General features: G+C 36.0%; 2 protein-coding genes across 4 annotated transcripts in view; one reads left to right on the top strand and one right to left on the bottom strand.

Annotated features, from left to right (window-relative positions):
- cdadc1 (cytidine and dCMP deaminase domain containing 1) overlaps positions 1–720 on the top strand; it is a 9,070-nt gene extending 8,350 nt beyond the window's left edge. The window contains exons 9-10 of one of the 2 annotated variants that reach the window (XR_007898014.1): positions 63–238; positions 487–720. Coding sequence is in view for 1 of the 2 variants with exons in the window: in XM_051705680.1 (XP_051561640.1) it covers positions 63–130 (68 nt within the window). In the remaining variant the exon portion in view is untranslated. Of the gene's footprint in view, positions 1–62; positions 462–486 lie in introns of those variants that run through there. The other variant, XM_051705680.1, reaches the window with a different exon arrangement.
- Positions 721–2,328: 1,608 nt separating this feature from the next.
- LOC127445531 (calcium-binding protein 39-like) lies at positions 2,329–17,878 on the bottom strand. 2 transcript variants are annotated; one of them, XM_051705687.1, is made up of 10 exons: positions 17,567–17,878; positions 12,954–15,480; positions 12,257–12,389; positions 7,666–7,830; positions 5,625–5,743; positions 5,321–5,489; positions 5,067–5,126; positions 4,907–4,972; positions 4,685–4,828; positions 2,329–2,583 (listed from the first exon to the last, which is right to left on the bottom strand). In XM_051705687.1, exons 3-10 carry the CDS (start codon positions 12,356–12,358, stop codon positions 2,404–2,406), a joined length of 1,005 nt encoding a protein of 334 aa, XP_051561647.1. In that variant the 5' UTR covers positions 12,359–12,389; positions 12,954–15,480; positions 17,567–17,878; the 3' UTR covers positions 2,329–2,403. The 2 variants fall into 2 exon arrangements, with proteins under 2 accessions (XP_051561647.1, XP_051561646.1); XM_051705686.1 differs by lacking the exon at positions 12,954–15,480 and having other exon boundaries at positions 17,567–17,877.

Here is a 17,878-nt window from a genome sequence, read left to right as displayed (position 1 = left end):
CAGAGTCCAGTTAATAAAGTGAATTAGTGATTTTATAGAGATTTTGGGTGTTTAAATTGCAGATGGCTGCTTGAAACAAAGAAGAGAAGAAGAAACCAAATTTCAGTGCAATAAGCGACTGCGTTCATAGAAGACATCAAGAAAGCTGCTGCTTTCCTGCCTGCTTGGCATCAAATGTGATGAATACATTAGGATTTGAAAGGGACAGTTCATGTTTAACCTGTTTGCATCATGCAGAGTGAGTATTGCATATGCTAATCAACTTTATTTGGGCTTATTTAAAAGTGTAAAAAAAGAAAAATGTATTTCATGTCATATTACGGTAGTCGAATAGGACTGCCAGTGTGTTAATGAATAGTATTTCATTTGATGCCTTTTAGAATGTGGGTTTAATTTGTGTGGTTGTTTTAAAATGATAAATTGCACTAGCACTAAAGGTTTTAAAGTGGTCTGGAATTAAATATGTGTTGTTCTTTTTTTTTTTAGATTTGTTCTTTATTTAGAGTGTACAGAATTTCACTGCACATGCAATGCACAAGGTGCTCTGAGCGGTTCCAAGTGCTCAACTGCATATTGATTTTTACATCAGAAACATATTTTGAAAAAGTGTCAAATACTAACAATGCTTCAGTTCATCTTTATTGAGGATATGGTACTATTAGCATTTCAGAGGCAAACTGCAATTGAAAATTCAATGTTGAAATTAAAATATTATGAACAGATGGTTTGACGTCTTTTTTCTGTAGCTGCTAATAAAAGTATATCCATCTGAGCCAAATCTACTGAATATATTTAAGTCTGATAATAGTTGCTTATCACTTAGATTGCTTGATCTTGCGCAGTGTGAAGCAATGAAAGAGCTTGTTCATTTTTCAACCTTTCTCAAAGTTTTACTCCCTATTTCAGTCCAAATGTATTTTTCCCAAAGACGAAAAGTTGGTTACAGTAAATCCTTGTTGAATGAGAACATGAATGCTCTTTAATGGGTCAACACCACCGAAGCATATTTCAACCCATAAAACTAAAGACAATCAATAGAATCAACAGTAAAGGAATGAAATTTAATGCATTTTTTTTCAACAGCATAACTCAAATATAGTGAGTTAAAGAGGTTCATTGCTTAATCAAGCTAAATATGCTCAATGAGAACATATTAAAAATAATAAAGAAATTAAGCTCCCCCTTCCAATATTTCTTCTAAAATAAAAAGATCAAAAGAGTAAATTAACAACTCAAGAACAAAAGGCACCTGTTTGTACATCTGCGTCCTCATTTAATCTTGTTTCAACTATGCAACAATCTACTTCTGTTGTCTGTCAAAATCATTATGGGTTATAGCACAAAATACTAGTTACTACAGTAACAGGAATACTATAGCATAGAAATGTATATTGTACTACAGTATGAAAATTACTTTAGTACCTCAGTAATAAAGTAAAACATACTATAGCACTAAGTATACTATAGTATTACTATGGTGTGCTCAATACTAAAGTACTATAGTATAGAAATTTTATAGACCTACATGAAATCTACAAGTTGGAATATACACCAGTTCGCTTAAAAAAAAAAAAGATCCTAAACAGTGCCAAAGTTGATTTTTCTAGATTCTTCTAAAATGGCAACCACCTTAAAAATCAACTTTTTGTCTTTCTTATACATAGGTAAACATCATCCAACAAAAGTATATAAAATAATGAAGCTTGCTTCATGCAATCAAAAATGGCCTGGTGCCAACTCAATATGTACATGAAGACTTTTTTGAAGCACAATAATTAAAATACTGATAAATGAAATCTTTCCAAATCATTCTTATAAAAAACAAAAATATATATTAAAAAAAAAAATCAGAATAAAGAGAACAGGGAAGAAATGATCAGGTTTGTAGTGTTTTAAAGAACAGGCTAATGAAATAAAAGTGAATGTAAGCCATATTGATGCCTGAGAATGATGAAAGGAATGCAAGTATGAATATTAGTGCAGTTAGCAAATCAACAGCTTATAAATAAATTGTGAATTTCACCTCTCTTCCAGCAATTTCCATCTAACTGAACCTCTTCCACTAGCATAGCAAAACTTGGTGCCACAAAGTATGTGAAAAACATCAGAAATGAATCTGTACTTCCTGTTTTTTTTGTTATTAGGCAGTTCTTCCTGTAATCAAAAATGGCTGATGCTAGCTTTTAAAACATACTATTCATGGCACAAGAGTTTGCAATAATAATAATAAAACATGAAAAAGTAAATCAGAAAAGAGAACATCAATGAATCAGAAACCATCTTCTGTAAGCCTCGTAACTAAGACAGTTTTTTCAAGATTTTAAATAGAAGTATTATTGTTAATATATTTTTTTGTGATTTTTCTTTTTTTTGCTTTATTTTCTAATACTGCAATGCTAAAGTTTAGGAAGCTGGCTTCTTTAGGTCTCGTATTTGTTTGACGAGGTACGTCTTTTCATCGTTAAACTGCTCGTCGTCTGTGCGATCCTTCTGAAAGTTGCTAAGGAAGTCGATGAGTTTTGTCTGGTTCTTCAAAAGAATGTCTACGATGGGCTGGGTTTTATTTGGATTGGCCACAAACACCTGAGAAAATAAAAACAAACAAAACAAGCTTCTTACAATTCCATAAAATTCTATACATCTGTTTCAAGGAAACATGCAAGAAGAGTTGGAAACTAGATGTTGACCGATAGTGGATTTTGCAATATCATAATTATGGTGGTGGAAAAGGCCAATAACAGATTAATCAGCCAATATTTTTTTCAAATACATTTATAGAATTTATAGTCTTTCCTTACTATGACAGTAGGGCACCGACATGTAGGTAACAAGAATCCAAAATTAAATCCCAGATGTAGTTTTTATTCAACCAAAATCCCAATAACAACAACCAGTAATAAATTAAGATTTAGTGTATAACGGGGGACTCTATAACTATAGATTAAGATACAGGAAATCCCCACATGATTGTTTTTATCTCACCTCTAGAGGCCACTGTTATACAGTAGAACAAATGCATTTAACTGTAGAACCCTCCAGCACCGGCCACAGAGGAACATGGAGGAATAATAATAAATATAGCTGCAAGCAGCAATTATCAGGGTTCAAGCATCATAGGGCCTTAAAGTGAATGTGTTACAAGACACTAAGCATGATTCAGACAGCCCGTAAGAACCCATACTAGAGATACAGCAATGTAATTTTCAGAAACATCATGTAAAATCACCATATATTATTTTTAATATTCCTGACTGTTATAGTCAGAAAAAAACCTAAGACTAGTTTGCAATAGTTTTTTTTTTAAAATAATCTCAAAAATTTGATTGACACCAATCAAAGCTGTTAAGAAGGAGATCTATCTATCATATGATATGAATAACGTCTGTCTGTGTGAAGCACCACGGAATATACAACCATTTACACACATGTAAAATGCGATAGTGCCTCCTGGTGGCAAATCTTTTTCAAATTTTGCATAGACCTCTTGAGCCAAGAATCAAAAAGGCCCACAGCATTTCGTCATGATTGGTATTTGTTAACCTTGACTTATAGCTGCTGAAATTTGATTGGTCAATGGTGGCCATGTTTTTTAAGATATGCAAGTGTCCCCAAAGGTTTTGATGGCATCCTGGACAAAAACACGGTCGACTGGACCAAAGGTAGAGTTATTTTTATGTTTGTCATTGGTATAGCGCCACCAAGTGGCTGATATGTGCAATTTTGTTTAGATGTTCTCAGACTGACCCCATACATAAATGTCCCAAAATTGATAAAAATCTCATTCCGTTCAAGAGTTATAGGCATTTAAGTAAAAGTGGCCACGGCCACTTATGTTTTGGCATGCCACCGCGACACTGAATCGACAGTTCAACATTTTTTAATCATTATTTATATTGGGACTCCAGAAAAACTTTCTGCACTGGTTTGGTTCTGATTGAGCAAACAGCCAAGTTCGACTAGTTTGAAAAAGTAGGTTTGCAAAAAATCTAATATCGCAGAAAAATTTTCATAACGGAAATGAAATCGGAGATATACGTTTTGAACCAAGAATTCCAATGATATATGAAATGTTATACTGAGTCTGTCATACGGTTCAGGAGTTAAGGCACAAAACACGTTTGCCTTTGTTATAGTGCTCCGACTGGCCAATGTGCCCAAGTAGCGACCAATAGTACTACCATTCCACCAAAGTTTGGTCTCCGCAATCCGTTTTAGCAGAGAATAAAAGTGAAACCCTACAATTACAATAGGGTATCAGCACTTTGAGCTTGAACCCCTAATAAAAACTAAAAAAGCAACTATCAGCATGGAAAAGCAACTAATCGCCATCGATTAATCGGTAAAACTGATATATGGGTCTACCTCTATTGGAAACACGTTATAACTTTCATTAATAACAAACTATGATAGCTCAATAGTTAAAAAGGTGCATACAGTAGAATATTTAAAAAAAGGTGTACACAAAGAAATTAATAGTACTAAACAGGGAAAATGTTTCAAAAAGCATTAGTAGCCTGAGATCACATGACCAGCAAAATTCTACCAACTCACTCAATCTCTGTGACCCCCTTACTATTATCAGATACTTTCACTCTCTGAAATAAATCAATCATGACTGATTATGAATTGTGCATTTCTTTAATGGCATCGGTAACCAAAAACTATTGCTTTTGCATGATCATACCTTAAAGACATGGAAAGCCTCAAACTGAATGTTGGGACTCTTGTCTCTCAGCAGGTTCATCATGAGCTTCAGGTTATCTGGTTTGCTGATGTACCGTGTCATCACTGTGAAGTTGTGTCTGTCCAGAAGCAGCTCGCCCAACAGCTGTCAAAACAACACAAACATATTACATTAATGACAGGACATGCTCCAGATGATAAAATCATATATTTGAAAACACACCTTCAATGACTGCCTCTTGGTCACGTAGTTCTCAGAGTGAAGGAGTTTCTCGTAGTTATCAAACACCTGTAAGATCAGTAAGAGACAATGAAGATCTCAGCTTCCAGAAATCTATTATAAAAATCAGCATGAACAACAACAACAACAACAACCATTTTACCTCATCGTAATTCTGTTCTAAAAATTCAGACACCAGAACCTTGTGTCTCGTGAGCAGGTCCTGTTAAAAGACAACAAACAGTTCCTGTAAATTATAGTTCAAAATGTATTCCTATAAGTGTGAGAAAAACAAGCTTTCAGAGACTTAGTTTATACCAATAACCACTGAAAATGTCTTTGAAATCTAAATAAGACTTTGGAAGCATTAGTATCTGGTTACCCACAGAGAGAAAAAAATGGCAGCGTTTCACTCACTTTAAAGGTGGCGAAAGCATCGGAGGCGATGTCAAATGTGGACATCTCCACATAGCTGAAGAAATCTTTGAAGTGTTCTGAGTGGAGGACGATTTTGGCGAGAGGTTCGTGCCGGATACACTCGCGCAGCATAATCCCACAATTCAATGCCACCTGAGGAGTCTCATACCTGCACAAATGTCACATGTTCACGTAAGTATTGATATGTAGAAACAAAAACAAGTTACTAGTTACTTGATTTCAATCTGATTATGCAAATGAAGGCAATGTTATAGAAGTGCTGACTGAAGGGGCCATCTCTCACCCTTTGAGTAAGATAAAGAGGACTTCCTGATGAGAGCAGAAATATTCCACTGTTGGGCTGCGGGTCCCAATCTGCCTGCGCAGGATGTTGTTGAATATCTGACATACATCTTTCTTACCCTGCACACACAAAGTCAATCATTATTCCAATGTTTACAGTTATAAACATAGTTATACAAATAACTGCATCTTAACCCTATAAATTCATGCACATCCTACACTGCCTGGCCAAATAAAAAACAAATTGCATACTCCATTTCGTTGGACCGCCTTTAGCTTTGAATATGGCATGCATTAGTTGTGGCATTTTTTTGACAACCTTACGCAGCGTCACAACATTTATTTCCATCCAGAGTTGCATCAATTTTTGGCAGAGATCTTGTACTGATGTCGGGAGAGTCGAACTACTCCGTAAAGTCTTCTCCAGCACATCCCAAAGACTTTCAATGGGGTTAAGGTCAGAACTCTGTGGTGGTCAATTCATGTGTGAAAATGATTCCTCATGCTCCCTTTCACAATTTGAGCCCCATGAATCTTGGCATTGTCGTCCTGGAATATGCCCGTGCCGTCACGGAAGAAAAAATCCACTGATGGGATAACCTGGTCATTCAGCACATTCAGGTAGTCAGCTGACTTCATTTTATTGCCATATAATGTTGCAGAGTCTAGACTTGACCAATTGAAGCAACCCCAGATCATAACACTGCCTTAAATCTAAACGGTGACCTTTTTGGCCAGGTACTGTATTTGAGGTTTTTTAAAGTTTTTTAAAAACTACTTTACATTCAACAGGTTTTTCAGCAATGTACAAGATGTCTACTACCTCCAGGTGAAAGTTTCTGTGCTCTTCTGGAAGAAGACCTTTTATTGGGAAATCTATGCTGATTTTGGTAAAGTAAATGTAACAATAACGTTTATGTTGTTATTGATATTTAAAAATGAGTACTTGCTGAATTGAAGCAACTTGTGCTTGGTTAAAATTTTGTACATTATTTTATAAAAAATAAATCCATTTGAAATGTGAGCATAAAATATGATACAACAGTCTTCTGAGGTACAGTATCTCTCTCAAACATCATTACATTGCCTTCATGCCCACTATAATAATAATAATAAAATAAAAAAAATGGCTTTGCATTTTTTTAATATACATTTAGTGGAAACTGATACATGTATTTTATATATGCTGCCTGCTCTGTCAATTTAAATATCTCATTGTTTTACATTGCATGCTATTATGATGTCATCATCTTACTATAACCTCCTGAGACCCAGCCAAAAAAAAAAAAGTTTAATAATTGAGGTTTTTTTTTTTTTTTTTTTAATACATCAATGTAGTGTTTGGTGCATTAAAAGCATATGATAATAATAATTGATTTTTTTAATATATATTTATTCATATTTAATTTGAGATGCTGAATTGTAATGTCATTCATTTCAATAGACCAAGGAGATGAAGTTGTCATGGCCAAACTCCCAAACATGGTATCTCTAAAAATCTCCGGGAGTCTTCTTAAGATACCCCAAGATTTACTGCTGTGCCATGTATGGGCTAAGAGAAACTTAGTCCTACACAAAAAGTATTTGCTGGATCTCAGGAGGATAATGACCTTAAAAGCCTGATGTATCAAATATGATAAAAAAACCTTTTTTTTTTCTAGTTTCAAAATACAACTCCATTAAAAAACCAAATAAAATTTTCTGCCAATTATGTCATTTGTAGGGTTACAAGATCACCATGATTCAGTAGTGTTTGAAAGCAATTTTACATTTGTAATGTGACATATTTCAGAGGACAATAGGATATTCAGCAAAAAAAAAAAAGAAAAAAAAAAAGGCAGGTCTAGATTTAACAATTTTGAATTGATCGAATTGTGAAAAGTGGCCTCTGTATGACAGGTGGTTTAGGGGGAAAAATAAGAGGGCGTGATGACATCAGCAGGAAAGTAAAGCCATTTCAGAAGTGGAACTGGAAGTTAATCATTCACAATAAATCCAGGAATTCTGATTAAGAAAGTAAATGGGGCCAATTTGGATCTCACCTCAAAATCGATAACCTGCAGGTTTTCCACCAGTGAGATGAGGAGTCCGCTGTTGTAGAGCTCTTGTGCCAGCTGGGCCACCGTCTCTGTATGCGGCTCCTTATCGTTTGTGCCGTACAGGATTTCCTTCATTGCCACCAGACATTTTGACACCTCCTCTGAAGCCTGAAAAACACAGATCAACAAAAACACCTTTTCACTACAATTGCTGCAAAACATGTTAAGTTTAATACACCTCAGGCATGCTGCTGTGCAAAGGCAAAACACAGCAATTACACATTGTCAAAACAGTTTGGTTTGGCAGGTTTGGCTCAACTATGCTCAGATTCAGGGAAAATGGAGACTGTAAATTCCAGTAACAACAAAACTCACACTAAAGTTACTTCAAAGCCATTTTTCTTTTGCATTGCAGGCGTAGTTACTACGTTTTACCTTTGTATGACAGCATGGGCTTTTATAATAATGCTAATGACAATGTACATGGAAAAATGCACGTGTACAGTGAACAGCATATGGTAAGTATCAATGCCCTATATCTCCCTGAATGCCAAAAAAAGAAAGGATTATGGTTAATTTCACATGTAAGCTCATTATACATCAATAGCTATTTATCAGCTTCTGAAACTGCTCAGTTTGACGTTGTGGAAGTGTGGTGGAGCATATGGATTTTCCTCTAGCTGAAAGAGCCCCAGGCCCTCCGAATAACAATCAGCAGGTTCCCAGCACTTCAAACACTTGCCTTTAGCATGGGGCTGCTGGAAAAGGCCTTAGCAGGCAAGTGAAAATGAACGAGAGGTCGGGCAGAGGATAGATATTCCCACCTCTCTGAGATCTTTCTATTCGCACTACTAATATTAGCACTTCCAGGAACCTTTAGGTCTCTAATTGAGTGGACTCTAAATGGACTTTAGAGTAGTGTTGTCAAAAGTACTGGTACTTCGGTCCCAAGTCAATACTAAAATAAAAAAAGATGTAATGATACTAGTGTTTTTGCAGTACCAAGCACCGTCTCTATCCGGTACCAATGTGCAGAATGACTGACACACGACTGCTTAAAATGCTCACAGGCTTATTTTGAATGCATACTCTGTTACTCCTTGTACATTGAAATGGACAATTAATCAAATTAAAATCGTGACGTCCTAGTGTGATTTATTAAACCGCTACATGCTGCAATCTTACTGTGGATAAGCTGCGTACTTTAAATGAATGTCTAAATCCGACCGCTCATCCACTAGAAACTCTCCAGACATCGAGAATCATTCACGTTGTATCAGATGACAGAACAGAGCACTAATCCACTGTGAACCATACAGCACATGTAAAATAATAATAATTATTAAACTATAATTAAAATTATTATAAAATAACAAAAAAAATACTGGTGTGTTCAATAGCAAATTATAATATTAGCATATTTTTGCTGTGGTATTGAAATTGGTATCGAAAACAATGAAATTTCACTGGTATCGGTAACGACTACTGAAATTTTGGTACCGTGACAACACTAATTTAGAGTCTATTCCATGAGGATAAAGTTTTATTTAGCTAACAGAAAAAAACAATTCGCATACACCCCTGTGATCTAAATGAGTCATTAATATTTTTTGGTCCATCATCCAGACTGAAAAAAGACTGTAAATTTTAAATGCTCATATTTTAATGCGTAAATGGCCTCAAAGCTAATAGACAAGGACTAAAAGCCATAAATTTAATTTTGATGTCATGGGGTATTTAATAAGTCATGCAACATGAAAATTCTTTGTAAATTAAAAAGGAACATTCTGGGTTAAACACAAGTTAAAGGAATAGTTCACTCAAAAATGAAAAATCTCTCATCATTTACTCACCCTTATGCCATCCCAAATGTGTATGACTTTCTTTCTTTATCAGAACACATTTGAAGAAAAACAGAAAAATGCAAGTGGATGGTGATCAGAACTTAGAAGCTCCAAAAAGAACATATAGTCAGCATAAATGTCATCTATACGACTAAAGCGAAACGATCGAGAACAGCGCTGTTTTCAAGTGAGTAGGAGGAACGCTGTACAGAAGCTTAGTTGGTTTTGGTTTAGATCTGTATTTATATCCGTTTACCCACACTGGTGCGTTTGTGTGCTTATCCAGGATGTGTCAACTGAGAAAAGAACGTGAGATTACATCTGTAACATGCCAACGTGAATACATCACGATAGACCACGAGAATTCAGCGTTCTGGTGAACGTGTATACTGCTGCTTACCGGACACAATAGTTTATAGTTAAAAAGTACTTAAATATTGATCTCTTTTTTTTTTTTTTTTTTGCACCAAAAGCAATCGTATCGCTTTAGAAGACATTAATTTAACCACCAGAGTCATATGGATGACATTTATGCTGACTGTCTGTGATATTTGGAGCTACAAAGGTCTGATCACCATTCACTTCTGTATGGACCTACAGAGCTGACATATTCTTCTAAAAATCTTAATTTGTGTTCTGCAGAAGAAAGTCATACACATCTGGGATGGCATGGGGGTGAGTAAATGATGAGAGAATTACAATTTTTGTGTGAACTAACCCTTTAAGCTCAACCGACAGCATTTGTGGCATAATGTTGATTACCACAAAAAAATTAAGAAGCTTATAATTTTATAAAAGCACTTACATTAATTCTTCTATTAAAACTCGTGTATTATTTGAGCTGTAAAATTGTTAAATCGTTGTTTTTAGTCATTTTACAGTTTTAGGGTTTCAGGCATTACGGTGCCTTACCATTATGGTGACAAAGTTGTAAAATTGAATAAAACTTTACACAAAAGGTTAGTAAGTGATTTTATCACATTAAAATCATATTAACAAACATACTGTTTAAGTCTTGTGGCTGTACTTTTTAAACTGGGTATTTTAATGTTTACGGATTGGCCCCAATCACTTCCATTGTAAGTGCCTCACTGTAACCCAGATTTTTGCTTTTTTTAAAGGAGAGATGAGGTGAAATTAAGTTTTGTGTTGTTCAACATTACTCCAACAATGCTGTTGATTTAACTTAACCTGTATTGATTTTTGGGGAAAGGTGAGTGACAGCATTAAGGCACTATTGTCCATAAAGCTGCTTTGCAACAATATGCATTGTGGAAAAAAAAAGGGCTTGAATTAACCAAATGAAAGTTTATCGGATGCTGAAATCATTGTGCAATCATATAGTCATATCAGATGCTCAAAACGCATGTCCATATAAACACAGAGCATAAGAGTGAGATGATTATCTCAGCATGCTCTGCCATCCAATAAAACACCCAATCACCTCCACTGCTGAAACAAACTCACTATCTGATCTAGTGCACTGATTGGTTTCAAATGCTAATTTGCCTGGGGCCAGGCCCCGTCTTTCTGAAAAAGCAAATGCAAAATGCAAAAACACAATGGAATGAATCAGCAGTAGAAAGAAACCTGATTCTGAGGATATGAAGCCTGATATTCAGGTTGAAGAGACCCATTCCTGGCAAACCAAGAGCAACAATACTCAATAGTCAAATTCATTATACAATCATATTAGAGCCTCTGGAACAGCTGGGGATAGATAATGAAAGAATGAGATCCTGGCAAAGAAGTGGATAGGTAGGAAAAACAGCAAGCTTTTATTGACCGAGCAGTAAACTAGGGGTGGGAACCAGCAGGGACCTGGCCATAGTGTTGTTGATATTTGGCTCGCAATACCTTTATATTGCAATTCTTATGTTTAGTGTATTGCGATTAAAACCTGATGATTGCAATCTTTCACTCACTTGTTTATCATAAAAGTTCACTGGATTTCTTTGTTTTGCGTTACAAGTGCTGAACTTACTGCTTTACTTTTTTTGTAGAGCCAAAAAAGCAGCGTAAAGCATAGACACATCAGTGTCAGTAAAACAAAAAAATTATAAATTACATAAGAAATGTAACTAAAAATATTGGTTCTTCATCCTAGAATATCAATACAGTATCATGAGGAAAATACCACAATACTTCGAAATATAGATTTTTCCAACATGATCACACGGGAAGTCGGCATGTTTCCTAGAATAGGACACATTATGCCAGCATGTTTACCTTCCCATGTGGCGCAACCGGAAGTACGTTGCCTCAGCAGCATGGGAGACAAGGGTTTGGAATCCATGTTGAATCCAGGAAGTAATGGCGTTCGCATAATCAGTGACGAGAGAGATTCAAAGGTTACATTTTTCCCAGTAACATTACATTTTTACTCCACAGATGGTTAGATTAGGTTTGGGTTGGCGGGTATAGTTTATAAAATAAGCATTCCTCTTCACTGCATTACAGCCTAAACAGTTGAAAACAACTCGCTTCACAACTCACTTTTGGCACCCCTCCGTGGACATTTCACCAGGACAAGAGAACTCACACGTGCCCATACGCCCAACAACACTTACTGTTTTGCCCACTGGGAGCAGTGTTTTGAATTTCAGTAAGCACAGACCGATTTTACCAAAAGAAATGTCAACCTACTGTTTCCAATTTCACTGCGAGATCAGTCCGATTTTCCCCCTCACTTATACAGTGGACCTTTGTAAGCACAGAGATTGTTAACAACAACTTAACAAAACTCATACCTTATCGGTCTTCTTGTCCTGCTTCACCAGGATGGACAGGTTGTCCTTCAGAGTTTTCACAATATCTGTGGGGTTCTTGTGAGATTTACCAAATAGTGGCATGGTAGCAGCCGTAGGGTTCTCTCCTCAGGACCTGAAACAACAATGTGAGAGAAAGTGTGAAAAACATGGACATGGGTCAATGGGTTTGATTGCCCTCTTCTCTAAAATCTTAAGGGACTCTTGCCCTGAAAGACAACCATGGCTAATGACATTCACGCGGCTGTCACGACAACAGACAATGGCAGAAGGCAAAGTCTACCTAGGTTTAGAGGAAATCATTCCCTCAAACATTTATTTAACTGAGAAATATCACATAAATTAGACCGCACAAGTTCTGTTCCTTGAACTTTCTTTGAGTTTACAAAGCTCACAGGAAACACTTGCACAAACTTGAAAGAAGAAGTTCTATATATTGATTTTTTTTTTCTCTTGGTGTTCAAACTGAGTTCTAAATTAAAAGCAGTGCTGCTACCAAACAGTACTCCCTTCAAACAGGAGAAAGACCATTTCATACATTTCCTTTAGGAATACAACAGCTTTACTTAATGTTTACTGTAACAAGCATTAATGCTTCAGCTTAAGAGGTATTAATACACAAAATATAAAATGTGGGGGGCCTAGGTAGCTAAGCAAGTTAAGATGCTGACTACCACACCTGGAGTCGCAAGTTCGAATCCAGGGCGTGCTGAGTGACTCCAGTCAGGCTTCCTAAACAACCAATTGGGCCGGTTGCTAGGGTAGGTAGTCACGTTGGGTTAAACTCCTCGTGGTCGCTATAATGTAGTTCTCGCTTTCAGTGGGGCGCATGGTGAGTTGTGTGTGGATGCCGCTGAGAATAGCGTGAAGCCTCCACACGCACTAGGTCTCCAAGGTAACGCGCTCAAGCCACGTGATAAGATGCGCGGATTAACGTCTCAGACACGGAGGCAACTGACATTCGTCCTCCACCACCCGGACTGAGGTTAGTCACTACGCCACCATGAGGACTTAGAGCGCATTGGGAATTGGGCATTCCAAATTGGGGAGAAAAAAATAAAATACAAAATGTGACATTTTAATTTCATGAGGTCTAAATAAATGTCCCACTGAAAAAGTACACTTTGGTTGTCCATGCTGCTGATCGCTCCGCACACTGTATGTGTGATGAAAATTCCATCATCAGCACAGTTCATGTACGGCACAGATTTTCTCAAAACACTGACAGACCTCGTCTGTTCGTGAATGCGCCTGCCATTGACTGTACTAAAAGAGTATATGCAAAGCAGTCGTAGTGTGCATGTGTCGAATAAGTTCATATACTTTGAAAGGCAGTGCTGTCGACCAGGCGTGATCCGATCCGGAACGCACAAAAATGTAAAAGTATACCTGGGTCTTGAGATGGCCAATTAATTGTGACCTTAAAGGTGGTGTGTACTCTCTAGCATTAATAGAATTTCAAAACCAGTAATTGTTTTCAAACGATTTTCCCAAACACATCTGCCATTGGTCTACAAATAGACAGTCCTGCCCCAAACTAAAATCAATGGTTGTGCCAATGTTGCTGTGTCAGGCTGGACGGGACCCTCAAACAAACAGATGTTTGATAGTCTCACAGAGCCACAGTGTTCACTCTTTGAGGGAATCAACCTAGAAATGACTTACTTACAGATACAGATTAAGCTGGGAGGTATTTTAATCTTGAAAAAAATTACACACTCAATTTTGAATTGTAAATTCATAATGACATACTCAGTCTAACAAAGTCACAATTTTCAACATTCACCCAAAAAACCCTCTAGTCATTTGGTTATCCACTAATACAACTAACTAATACAAGTTATGTCACCAAACAATTAGTCATGATTTGATTCAATAAACTGATCATTGTCAAAATCAAAACATTTTGACCACCAGAATTGGAAGTTGTGGACACTTTTCAGCAGCAACAAAAATCGCACAACTCTAACGATGGGAATATTCAGTTTTTCCAAGAAGACCCAGTGTAACTTGTGACTGGTAATCCTGTGAGCTAATAACCCAAGCAAAATGCGTGCAAGTCCTAGACCCTGCACTCTGACCCCAGCTTAGCTGGGATATGTGAAAAAAAGGAATTTCACTGTATATGTGCAAATGTATAATGTGTGATAAAATTATAAATTATTATTATTATAGAGTCCACTCTTCCAGCCTCAGCAGTGAGAACTTCCCCTTCACCTGCCCGCAGCTGCTCTCTTCGATCATAATCTCCTTATATCAATGCTGCAGTCAGGGGCCATTCAACACATCCAATTAGTGACAGACCCCTGTATTGGCCAATATTAGGCCATTTTGAGATCAGGATCAGCCGAAAACCATGTTCGGAAAACATTCGCAGAAGTACCGAAGTAGTTGCTACCAACAGACTTGTTTATTAAAATGTACAATAAAAAATAATGCTTTCAAATATATATATTTGTGCACTTCAATTAAATAGCATAATATAATAGCTCATTTAATTTTATCATCACACATTAGAAATAAAAACATATCAGTCAACCACTACTTACAATTTGGGTTGCTCCGATACCAAAATTTTGGCTTAGGTATCGATACCAACTTGATACTTAGGCAACAAATTTAAAAAAACTCAGATTTTTGATGAAATTTCACAGAAAATGACTTGTCTTAAAGAACTGCATAAAGTCTTATAGATACAAATTATGCCTTTTCTGTTTTCTGGATTCCATGTTAAATGTTTTAATTAAATGTTATGATCAAATACATACTGTGTGTACAGCTTTAACCAAATGAAAATATAATACTTTTCAACTAATATATTTTGTATATTTTATATATATATATATATAATTTTTGGTAAAAAATAAAAAGATGCAGAACAGAGCTTTACATTATTAATGACAACATTAAATGAAAACAATCTGATTACCTGAGGCAAAAGGCTGCCATGGCTGAATCAAAACATACTGATATTCAATACACCTGCTTATGTGATATTGCTTACAGATAAAAATATAACAATTTAATATTATATTAATGTTACTATGAGTATTACGACTGCTTTGAATATTACACTTTTATACAGTAGTGATATTTTTCTATCATAATGTCTTAAATTTCACGTAATCAGATCTTTGAAGTTCTTCCTGTTTGTGAAGAGTTCGTTATATCAAGTTTCCCGTGACTCGTGAGCTGAAATCTCCGAGCTGCAATGGAAAAAGAGTTCATTATAGAGTTCACAGCAGTTTATACACTCAACACACTGATCTGTGGCTCTGCAGATAGATACTATTGGACACACTTCATGAAAATCAAGCATTAGTAGTGTGTGTTGCGTTTGTGTGTGTGTGAAGGAGAGGACAGAGCAGGACGGAGCCTCTAATTCCTACTGTTGTGTGCAGTGCAAGTGACTATATTATTCCATTAAATGACATCCTTCTGCTGTTTAGTGATCAGCCATATAGAGGATTTTTTATTATTATTTTCAAATGGTCTTTTATTTAATGTCAAATCTCTGACATTACATTTCATATTGCTGATAGCGGCATACTTTAATATGGTACCGAAAATAACAACAAGATGATATCGTACCATTTAAAAATTTTGGATATCGCAATATCTCTTTAGTACTGGTATACCGTGCAACCTTACTTACAGTATTGATAATTTTTCTGTAGAGGATGTTTACAATTAAAAAAAAATAAAAAAAATTAAAACTCCACCATTGTTTACGGTCTCTGAATTATTCCTTTACCCAACACCCATCTGCAGCGAAACTAGAAAATAATATAATAGCAATGAAATGGAATTATTTTTCATTACTGGACATACATAAATAATACATGGCACAGTAAAACTTTTGAAGAGGAAGGGTGAAACAGATATAAAACTTAATTAGAAATCAGTGAGAATTCCTCTAAAAGAAATGTAGCTGTTAATTATCTACTAGTCATGACAATTACTACACAACACACAAATGCAATTAAATATTACTATTCAGTAACTAAAATGAGGGTTATTATTGCCATTTCCTTGAGTAGGGGACAAAATAGGGGTTGAAACTCTTTCAGAATATTTCTTTCAGAATAACATTTCTTAAGAAAATATTTGTCCACCTTAGAAGGTCAAACTTAATGTATTATATTTATTATTTAATAATTATTTTTAAAATATTACATTTGTTATTTATTATATGCACTGTTTTAATTGAGGCCCTTTTTTTTTTTTTTTTTTTTTAGCAAACATGTTACCAAATTTTGGAACATGTCTAAATAAATGCATAAACAGTGAATCTCTTATTATTCTAGCAATAAACAATAAACATTAAAATTACCATAAAAAAATTAAAATAATAATAAAAAACAGAACAGTAGGGACAAAACCTTGGTTTGTAGTGATTGAGGATTGAGATGTTTTTTTTTTTTATAATAATAAAATGAAATGTTTTAATAAATAACTTTGATAATGAGGTTGAATGGCTGAGTTTGACAAATGTAGTCTACAATGTCAGACGCAAAATGAATATCGATCCAACTAGGCTAATATTTTAAAAATTCTAACAATTTTGTTAGATACAGTCAACAAGGTGGGATATGCTAAAATCACTATTAAATATACTAGTAATTATACCAAAACAAAAGCCGTGTCATGTCAAGTCAGGCTGAAGGCATCAGATTTGTGACTTTCGTTTTTCAAGCAGGCAGCACATCATAACAACTGGGATCCACCTGAAAGAATTGCTGTTGGTGTTATATATAATTGTATTTAAATGCAAGCTGAAGTGAGTGAACAGACCTTCCAGTGCAAGATCTGCTGAAGCTCTACTGGTATTTCAGTTGAATTGAGTGAAAAGGCCTTGCAGTGGTGTGATCAGACTGCGTAAGGCCTGTTCACTCAGTTCAAAATAAACATCAGCAGAACTACAGCGTGACACAGGGCGCCGAACAGCGCACGGCTACAATGTAACAAGCAAACAGAACGTCACATTCAAATAGAACAATACAATGTAATAATAAAAGCAGATCACACACACACGTGTACACACTCCACCTGGGCTTTTAACTCTCCGTTTGTCAACCCTGTTACCAAAAAACAAGCCCGACATGCGGAAAATTGGGCGTACGTTGAGCTTATTCTCGCGCGACACCAAAATAAAAGACACACAAACGCTAGTCTATGAACACCACATTAGTGTTTATACCAATTCGTTCTTTCAAACGATACAAAGGACACCGAACACTTCCAAAACGCTTCTTCCGTGTCTTAAATGTGAAGCAAATGTTGAATACTTACAGTACTGCGATGCAATTTTGTGTCTTCTTCTGCTGCTGCTGCTGCTGCTGCTTTGGTTGTGTAGCGAGCAGCCTTTCTGATCACGCCAGCAGAGTGTGTGTGAGCGTGCTGGGCAAAACGTCAGAGAAATGAGCGTGTGTGAGCGAACTGAACAGTGACTGACTCAAACGCGTATATCTGCAATAGACATTATGGGTTTGTAACTCACAAACTCCCTGCTCTCTGTTTGCACCTTCAAAGAATGATATAGGAACAAGAACATATGTGTTGTGTTTGTCTGTGATGGATGAAATGTGATCACACTGATCTCAG

Source organism: Myxocyprinus asiaticus, chromosome 8, assembly GCF_019703515.2.
Source record: "Myxocyprinus asiaticus isolate MX2 ecotype Aquarium Trade chromosome 8, UBuf_Myxa_2, whole genome shotgun sequence".
Classification (NCBI taxonomy): domain Eukaryota; kingdom Metazoa; phylum Chordata; class Actinopteri; order Cypriniformes; family Catostomidae; genus Myxocyprinus; species Myxocyprinus asiaticus.
This window is presented reverse-complemented; position numbering and strand designations above follow the sequence as displayed.